Source organism: Alligator sinensis, unplaced genomic scaffold (assembly GCF_000455745.1).
Source record: "Alligator sinensis unplaced genomic scaffold, ASM45574v1 scaffold1719_1, whole genome shotgun sequence".
Lineage (NCBI taxonomy): Eukaryota > Metazoa > Chordata > Crocodylia > Alligatoridae > Alligator > Alligator sinensis.
This window is the reverse complement of record NW_005842507.1, coordinates 351,608-361,543: the sequence shown is the minus strand read 5'-3', so window position 1 is coordinate 361,543 and position 9,936 is coordinate 351,608. Positions and strand designations below refer to the sequence as shown.

Below are 9,936 nucleotides of genomic sequence, written 5' to 3'. Positions count from 1 at the left end.
AGCAGGAATCTATTTAAAATTGGCAGCTTGGCAATTTAATCAAAATACTTGAGTTCATTGTGCCTTAGCCCAGATCCTTTGCACAGTTCAGTGAACTGTGTGCACTGGGCACTACTAGCTGTGTATCACTAGTGAAAGGTCAGCTTGCTTATTCTGATCTGTCTAGTCCTACATGGCCCACAACTGCTGTAACCTGCAGATATAGCGTTGCAAACTCAACACCCAACTGAAGGGGTGTCCACAATTTCTCTCCCTCGGTGAGTCACCAGGAGTGGACCCCCTCGCTGCATTTCTAGCAGAGAGCGTTACTTCGGTGGCCAGCTCTTACCCTCCACTAGCCCATAACTCACAGCTGTTTAAGTAGTGGACTGTCACAGTCCTCCCCATCTCAGACCACTCTTGTTGCTACTGATCATGATGGGGGCTAAATATTGACCTCTGCTGTGCCTCTGCTTATGGTTTGCTTTCAGGTCAGTCCATCAAGTCAGTGTCTGCTGTCTCGCACAATTCAGCACCTGAGAGATGCGACAAATTCGTAGCGCGCTTCTCTAAAAGACTATTGCCAAAGCAAAAAAGGCTTCTTTAAGAGGTCACTAGCACTTTCTGGTTCTAACTGTGTCCGGGGGCTCGCTGTATTAGGCTTGAACTGCACAAATCTTGTGGAATCCACTGTTGTAGATTAAGCCTAGAAATCAGAGAGACAAAGTCAGGTTATCTGTCTACCTTCTAGCTGTTTGTGACATTACGCAAGGTCAGCCTGCCAGCACTGATCTGTGGCAACACAATATTGCAACCAGGCACCACCTAGAATGTCTTTGTATATGTAATGCAGAGAGGTAGCGATAGATTCAGCCAGCCCCTTCGTGCTGCATATCCGTCCACAGGGTCTGAGACAATCCTGGGGTAAATTAGTTTTAACACTGCCAGGGAGAGTATGTGCTCTCTCCTCCTGTGCCAAGAGCCAAGTGTCTCACTCCTCCCGGCTGTTACCTGCCCCTCCTCTAGATCTTTTTAACCCCTCAGGGACTATGGGTGGCTACCGCTCTACCCTGAGCCCCGTATGATGCTGCAGCCCCACAATGTGCCTGCTGCTCCCTGCCACGGTGAGTCCCAGCCTTATCCTTACCCACCTGAACTGTATTTTGTCGAGGTAGCTCTGCAGTCCCGAGGCAGCATCTTCCTGTGGCACTGTCTTTGGCTTTCCCTTTGATGCATATAGTAGAAGCCTGTGATCTGGGCTTTTTAGTTCCTAACAAAGATCAGCCAGCTTTCTTTTCAAGAGACTGCTTTTGGAAAGCTTTCACACGCTTAACTTCCTTGAACTTAAACCAATTGCTCCTTGCTTAAAAGGATGAAAACCAAGGACAGTCACTAGAAGCTGCCTTATCACTGAATGAGTCACTACCTAGTGCATTGGATTCATTAAGTCCCACTTGCCTTTGAACCCCAAACCCAAATAGATACAAACTCAAAGGAGGAGATGGCATAAAAGCTCTGCAAATGTAAAGAGGTGGTGCTCATGGCTGGAATAAGCAAGCAACATCCTGTATATGCCCAGGTATATTGCTGTGGTAGCCAAGTCCCAGACAGACAAGGAACTATTGGTTTTTGTTTTGCTCAGCTATGAGCTTTCTTTTCCCAATGCAGCACGGCTGGTGAGAATTGGTCCCCATTCTCCTGTGCAATAGTAAAAGTTAATATTGTGTTAAAAGCATGGCTCCAGTTAGCCTGGTAGCACTGCCTGCCTTTGACAAGTGGTGGTTTTGCCTGCTCTAAAATGGAAAAGGCAGAGCACTGAACATCATTTTCATGCGTTTGTTAAATGGAGATGGAGCTCGAGAGTTGGCTGCTTTCCTTTTACTGAAGATTTGAACGCTGTTTACACGCGAGCACACTGTTGATTATGGTAGGGCACGACTGCGGTAGGGCTCACCTGGAGCGCAGTGTGTGCAGAGTAGCGCTGAGCTGGCAGAGAGCTGAGAGGGGACTAGGTTTTCCATAGGGAAAGGACATCCGTGTCCCGAGTCACTGCTTCAGCTGGCCTCAAGGGTCAGCGGCTGCAATTCACTGGATGCCAAGGGGGTCAAGTTGGGTTAACATTTGCAGCACGTCAGCTCATTGATTTGAATGACGCGTGGGGTCTCCAATGGGTAAAGCTGCTGTGGTGCGACCTGATGAAGAAAATTCAGTTACTGTTGGATGAGAATAAGGCTCACGTTGCTGTAGTTACTGCTAATAAAGGTTTAGAAAAGCCGTGCTCTCCTCAGGAGAATTCTTTTCCTCTCTGCAAATCTAGGTAGGACCAGGGGCTGTGGGATGATTTGTTCATGACCAAAAAGCGTACAGGCTTTCAAAGGTATTTAGGACCTTACCTTTACAGGTTCAGAATCCCACTCAGTGAATATCTGTGCTTTGCTGGACACCTGAATACTTGCTGGATTAACCCTGTATGGTGCTGAGTCCCCATCACAGCTCACACCGGGCTCGTGTAGCAAGAGGACACCGCGCAAATGCTGGACATTAATGGCCAGTGCAAGAATTGAGTTGGGCCTAGGCTTGGATAGGAGCTGCAGTCACCAGGCCTGCAATGCTTCTGTCAAGCAGCTCATCTCTGCAGTGCTGTTTCCTTCCCCAGCCCAAATTGGGCAGTAGGAGATGGCACAGCCTTAATAAATTGCCATGGTAACTTCTGACAAAATCATCTGTTGTTTCAGAGCGCTTGAAACCTCAAAGAGAAAATCCCAGTGTTGTTTACTGGGCAAACACAGCGCCGGGGTAGCAAGCCACACGAATGCTGGAGGTTAGCCAAGAACCATCAGGGAGCATCTAACAGCTCCTTCTGCTTTTCATGCTCCTGTCAAATCCTTTCAAGCAGCATCTCACCCCTTTAATTCATACGTTCGGATGATAGACACTAATGGCACTGCAATCTCCGCTAACACCTTCTCGGGATCCAGCAGTGATTTGCTCGGGAAACTGATCTGCATACCCGTGCAGTTCGCGGTTTGTGGGCAGGCGAAAGTGCACTTGTCCCCCTGCCTTTTCGTCTACGCTGGTACCACCAGAGATTTGGCCCCTCATCCTGGAACTGAACTTGCTGCTGGCTCAGCCCTGCTAAAATCAGTAGGGCGGCACAAGCAGAGAGCTGACTGTGGGTCTCTAGGCAGGCTCCGTGCTCACGGAGTGCCCTCCGTCCAGCTACTGCTCAATTAAAGTTCAGTGGGCAGGGCTGGATGTGCCCATTTTGCAGAGGGAGGTATTACGGCACTGAATTGGAGCCTCGGTGCTTCACTTATGACACCGAAGGCCCAATTTTCAGAGTGTCTGCACCTCCCACCAACTCCATGTGAAATCGTGGGTACTCTGCTTAAAACTCCTGCTTGGCTGCTCCAGGATGGGCACCCAGAAGTCTTCAAGTTCACAGCAATCTTCAAGCTTTTTCTTTCTTTTTTTTAAATGTGGGGCTAAGTAACTTCCTCAAGGCCACAAAACACATCAGTGGCAAAGTCTGATCCTGATACCTTGTCCAGTTCATCCCTCCCTCCCTCCCTTTTACAAAGTCTTGGTCACATCTAATGCAGATGGCTACTAATCATCCATTTCTCCAGCCCATGCCATGGGGACAAGTCTCTTGCACTGCTTTTATACCCTGCCTCACCCTGCCGGTGTTACTTGCTCTCGTTGAGCCTGAAAGTGTTGCTCATTAGCAACAGAAGAGTGCAGAGGTGCCCACGGGCCAAACAGCTGGGAGCCATAGGAAAGCGCAAGGGCTGAACTGATGCAAGGCACTGGGTTTTCTTACCAGGAGAAGCCCCTCATCCAGAATTGTGAAGCCCTTTAGGCTTTCCTTGCTGTCGTCCTTGCTCCTTTTCTTCTTAGGAGGCCTCCGGTCCCCAGAGCTTGATCCTTTCATTAGAATCAAGCTTACTGTGAAAAAAAAGCAATGTCCATTTGACTTTCTCCCCCCAACCCCTTGCAAGAGCTGGTGCTGACCCACCACTCGGGATCACTGAAGTTACACCTGCACATGTAGCTAGTGGAAGAAAACCGGGTGATCCAGGCAGTGCAACTGGTCCAGGGGTGGCTGCAGCACAACATCCTCCCCGACCCATCTCCTTATGGATCCAAGCAGGGTCATGCTGCTATTATGTGGCCAATGGAGATGTCCCTTTTTTCCCCTGCATATGTGGTGACTCAGGTGTGGCAAATTTAAGAAGAGATGCAAGAGCCAAAACTTTGGAGAATGCACTCCAGCCTGGGGCTACTCCCAGGAGAGCCTGAGCAGTTGAGGTCGTGATACTACCTGTTAAATGCAATGCTGTTTGCCAGCAATTCACCACCACACCTGTTCAGAAGCATTAAGGACAACCTGTGGAGGTGGAGGAGGGGCAGGGCAGGAGGATTTTAGGGGTCATTGCATAGGAGGCTATACAAGAGGCACCCCTGGGACCACCCAATGGGCAGAAGGTGAAGCAGAGCAAAGGGGGCTCGTACCTCTCCAGATTCTCAGGTTCACACTGAAGATCAGGTGTTGCAGCTATGGGAAATGCATGCAAATCATGCACACTATTTGAATTTAAATGCCAGGCTAGGGGATGGCGGTGGAGGGGGGAGAGGAACTAATATAGCAACATGCAAATAATCTTTGGGGACTGTAAGAGGGGGTTGCAGGTGTTTTCCCATCATGGTACAGTACCGTCCCTGCTGTCAGGCCCCTGGGGGAGGAGGGCAGTGTACCTTACAACATAGGTGAAGCCTCAAGTCCCAGGGTGTGGTTAATTCCTTCCTCTCCACATCTGCAGATTGGGTTGCGTAGGAAGCCCAAACCCTAGCCGCAGACCTGACCTGCCAGCCTTGCAGGTCAATAAATTGGAACAGTGGGAGTGATTAAATATAGAGCCAACGTAATTTAACTGCATCGTGGTGCACTGGCCAGGAGAGCATTGAACCTGGGCACTGGACTTCTGTACTGAGCAGGCACCGAGTACGGTCTCGTTGAGACCTCCAAAGCTCAAAGCATGATGCACAGCCACCCCCATGATGCGCAAGACACTGCTCCAGCCTGTCTACGTTACACAAAGTCTTGAACTGGGAACAGATCAGTTCTGCCACCACCAATTCCCCCAGAGAGCCCTAAATTAAGAGCACCCCATTATTAGCACCAGAAATGTGAGGGATTGATCGAGTGACTGGCTTCTGTGTTTTTGAAGGTGCAGTTATTTGCTCCTATAGCTTAAGGCCCTTCAATTCCTGACTGCAGCATGCTGGTAAAGCCCATGCACAACAGAGATCCAGACCTCTTGGGTTTGGTGCTGTACAACTATATAGCCAGACAGGCTCTGGCCTCAAATAGCATCTCAATAGAAGAGACAGAAACCAGATAAGAGGGGAACAAAGGCACAGAGAGGAAATGCTTTGCCTAACATCCCACAGCACTGACGGGCACCCAGGGGCTGCTAGATGATGACACCACTCCACAACTTGCAGGCTTATAAAAAAAAAAAAAAGATCTTCAAAACACAGCTACCTACATCCTGGCTTCCTTCAGGGTGAAGCAGCAGACCTCCCTTTGCACAGCCCGGTCCCATCGCTTGACTCAAAGAACAAATTCGACCAGGCCTCACCCCCACTTAATACCCGCGCCAACAAAACCCCATGCAAATACGACCTGCGGCTCATTTCCATGGCTGAGACACCAGAGCTGGGCATGGAGCTGGCAAACGGGCACTGCTGGGGCAGCTGAGATTGCAGACTTCACTTCTGTGCTCCTGTTTGCTATTCGTGTTGTGCCGATTCCTAGAAACACTGTGCTCCTGTTTGCTATTCGTGTTGTGCCGTTTCCCAGAAACCCCAGCCACGGACTGTGCGCCGGGGCCGGGGCTGTACACACACAACAAAAAATGACCCGCTTCTGAGCAAGTGTCTCTAGGCAAGCTGAAAATGAAATGAAGTCTGCCCGCTTGGCGCAGCAGTCTGTCTTCAAAGCGGGCAGTTCTGCATTTGTCTCAGTTTGGGGTTTTTCCCCTCTATTTGGAGGAAAGGGGTAGGGATCACTTCTATACAGCATGGTGGTTTGGGACGAGGGCTGGTACATCCATTCTGTATTACACAGATATCCAGAAGCACCCAACAAAGCTCACAATCGCCCTGGTCTCTAAAGCTCTTTGGTGCTGTGATGACTTTGCTGTTGCTAAACACGGGCCATTAGATCCTTGTTTCAGCACCTGCTAGATTGGGGTCGGCAATGTTTTTGGGTAGAGTGCCAAAAACACCCGCAACTTTGACTTGTAAAATGTTGGTGTGCTGGGGACGGACGGTGGGGGAGCCACGAGGGGCCCGATCCTTGTTGTGGCAGTGCACCCCAGCCCCCTCCCCGCCGTCCACCCCAAGGTGCACATGCCAAGCAAAAAGCCTTTGCATACCATGCTCTGGCACCCGTGCCGGGGGGTTGCCTACCTCTTGCTAGATGCTACCTTTCCTTTCAGTCTCCTTCAGAGGAAGCTGAAATCATTCTTATTTAATGAGTGACCTGAGCAGCGAGAAGCTCCAGTCATGGACTTAGGACTGCCCTGAAGAACCTGCAGTCTAAAAAGAGCTCGTAGAGGATGCCACCTTTCCCCAAATTAAAAGTCCAGCTGGCAGTGCAAAAAGCCCCCTGTGTCTTAAAAAACTGGGGTGGCACATATGCCGCCGGAAATCAGAGCCTGGCATGGGTGTTTCCCATGTATAAGCAGCAGTATCACATCGTGCTGCTGCTGTTTGTCCCCAAGGAAATGCACGCTCCCGCTCATGGGGACTCGCCCTTTGTAGGGACAGCAAAACTGATTCTATACACCGCAATGCCTAAAGAATTGGAAATACTTATATAAATACCCTCATTCTTAAGTGTTGCTGACAACAAGCTACACAACACAGATTACAGGCAGTTGCAATGTCACAGCAAGTCTTCAAGGCATCTAGGGACTGGCTTTGACCTTGCCTCCTCTGCTGAGACAACCCCCATTCATTTATTTTTAGTCTGTTCAGCAGAAGCATCTACGTCCCTCCTCCAAGATCTCAACCCACTGTACTAGGCACTGCAGACACGAAGGGAGAGAAATCCCCTGCCCTGATGCTCTTATTGCAGCCTGAGAGTACAAGATGGACAAAGGGTGCGAGAGAGAAACGGAGGTACAGGGAGATGAAGTGACTGCTCCAAGGTGGCAAGAAGCTAAGCCACAGGTCTGTGCGCCCCTCAAGTGCTCTGCCCTCTAGACCACGTGGCCTCCCACGAAACGATGGAGTTGAGGCTCTTCAGGGCGCTGGTGGACGGAGCAGCCCTCTAATGAAGATGAGTGTCACCATCATTGCCGCACCTACACATCTTCACAAGGTGTTTTCTCTTGCAGCCCAGCTCGCGCACCAGATTTCGCTGCCCATGACATTGCAACAACCCATGACGGGATGGAAATGCGTTCAGGACGGTGCCTGAAATGCATGTAAATAAGTCGGCGCAAACAGACGAAAACAAGCCCCAAGTTGGTGGATCCAAGGCAGGAACCTGCTGCAGCCACTCGCCCACGGACTGGTGTTCAGGCAGCAGTGCCATGAGGGAGGCCAGGTTGTGTTTCAGTGCCTTGCTGATCGCAACCAGCTTGCAAACGCTCACCGCTTCCGACTTCCATTTACCAGGCGACTATGTGCTCGGGGGGCTCTTCTCGCTGCATGCTGAAACGGTGGGCAAATCCTATTTCGCCCACGCAGAGGTGCCAAGATGTCAGACGTAAGTAGCATCCGGCAAGAGTTTATTCTCAGGCCAAGGCACAGGACAGGTTTTGTGGTGGATGCTCAGGGCCGGGACTCGCTTGATTTGGGCTCTGTTTGCGAGCCAGAAGTTAAGCCGACACTATCAAGCCAGATGCTTGTCACCTTGTAGGAAACGGTAGCCATGCATTGCACATCTCCCTGTTGGCTTTCTAAAGGACCTCTGGTAAGCACCCAAGTTGAAGCAACCAAAGTTTGAAGGCCATGGAGGGGTTTAATCTCTTAAAAATGTCTCATACAACAGCAATGTTCCCCTCCTGCCCCTTGTCTATTTAAACTGTAAACTCTTCAGTGAGCAACAGATCCTGCCCTATGCATATGTACAGCACCTGGCACAAACAGCAGCAGAAGGAAGAGACTTGGAAGATCAAGCTTGAACTCCTTTCTCTGCCACATACTCCCCGTGAGACCTTGGGCAAGTCACTTCAGCTCTGTGTTTCATTTCTTCCCATTCTGTAAAGCAGTGATAATAATAGCAATACCCTGCCACAGAGACATACAGTGAGGATAAGTACATTCAAGTTTCGGGGGCTCTGAGCAGTGCCCAAGATTCATTGATAAATAGCAAATATCCCAGTTTGGATACCCTAATACAAAGAACCATGGCGTGATGCAGGGTTTGTAGCAATCAGACAACTGTCTTGAATCCAGGATGGTAGTCTATGCCATTGTGGACATATACTTTATACGGTGTCCAATTCAGAGGAACAGCAATGGTTTTTGCTGCAAACAGAGCTGGGTGACATTTTTCTAAATATAAAAGCAGGCTTCGGTAAACAGCTTTGCAGCGTTGTGGGGATTTCTATTCTAAGCTGCCCCATAATAATTCAGGGGGACGCACCAGGACGTTTTGTTTGAACAATGTCCAAAGGAAGAATATTTTGGTTGGAAACGAAGTCTCGTTTTGAAGTTTACATCAGGGCCATTAACAAACGTCAGGCATTTGAAAGTGGAACAGACCCTTTTGCTCAACTTAAAACACCAAGAATAAGAAGAGTAATTCTTGCTTTTCAGTGTGCTGCGAGGGCTGGTTTCAGGCTCCTCGATTTGCTCGCTCATTTTTAGGCACCTTCAGCAAGGGGGCAGGGTGCTGGGACTCGCTCATTTACACAGGTCTGGAAGTTGGGAGCTCTGCATCTTATGGCAGAATTTGGGGCCCAGCCTTGAGGCTGCCGGGAGCTCGTTTCGGGGGCTTGGCTCTTGTTTCTTTTAGGCTGCTATATTACACAGCGCTAAATGAGGGTAGGGTTTGGAGGATGGGGTCTGTCCCCCTTTGCAACTTGCAACCCGTGATTTTATGCTCCTCCTAGGTTTAACCTGAAGATTGTAGGCTACAGCTTCCTCCGGGCCATGAGATTTGCAGTGGAGGAGATCAACAACAGCAGCACCCTGCTGCCCGGGATCTCCCTGGGCTACGAGATGGTGGATGTATGTTATCACACCAACATTGTGCACCCCCTCTTGTATTTCCTCGCCGACAACCACTCCAAGGTGCAGCTGCAGCAGAGCTACGCACGCTACCGACCCCGGGTCCTGGCCGTTGTTGGCCCTGACTCCTCTCCAGGAGCCGTCACCGTGGCCAACGTCCTGAGTTCCTTCCTCATCCCTCAGGTAAGTCGGGGCCCGTGTTATTGCTGGGCAAACCCCTCCGAGATTCCCGTCACTGTAGGTTTCAGGACCAGAACCACCGCGCTTTGATTTGAAGAGCATCGGCTCCCTTATTTTGGCAAACCCACCCTTCGGAAAACGCCGGCTCTTAGTTTTCACTCGGTTTTTGGCTGCAAAAACAATAAGAAAGCAGCTGTGATGCTGCTATGAACTCGGGAAGAACAGCAAGGCAGGAGATTTTTAAAACTCTGGATCCCTGTTGGAAATCTCTGGGTGCATCTCGGGAACCAGGTTTGCACATGCCGACAGCACTAATATTGTGCAGTGCTGTGGCACCCTGGCTGACAACCGCGAGGCAATGCAGAATTTGGTTTTCCCCTTCTCTTCATCTAACAGCTTCTCTCCCTTGCTCCCAGATCACCTACACTGCAACCACCGAATCCCTGAGGAACCCCAAACGCTTCCCTGTTGCCTTCCGTACCATCCACAGCACCGAGCAGATGATCAAGGCCATGCTGCTCCTGC

General features: G+C 50.1%; 1 protein-coding gene across 7 annotated transcripts in view; it reads left to right on the top strand.

Moving 5' to 3' along the window:
- The window catches only part of TAS1R2 (taste 1 receptor member 2), a 19,497-nt gene that overhangs the window by 988 nt on the left and 8,573 nt on the right, over window positions 1–9,936 (top strand). For 5 of the 7 annotated variants that reach the window (XR_003095855.1, XM_025213136.1, XM_025213135.1 and 2 more), the window contains exons 2-4: window positions 7,389–7,762; window positions 9,114–9,414; window positions 9,828–9,935. Coding sequence is in view for 6 of the 7 variants with exons in the window: in XM_025213136.1 (XP_025068921.1) it covers window positions 7,473–7,762; window positions 9,114–9,414; window positions 9,828–9,935 (699 nt within the window). In the remaining variant the exon portion in view is untranslated. The remainder of the gene's footprint in view (window positions 1–7,388; window positions 7,763–9,113; window positions 9,415–9,827; window position 9,936) is intronic. The other 2 variants (XM_025213138.1, XM_025213134.1) reach the window with 1 other exon arrangement.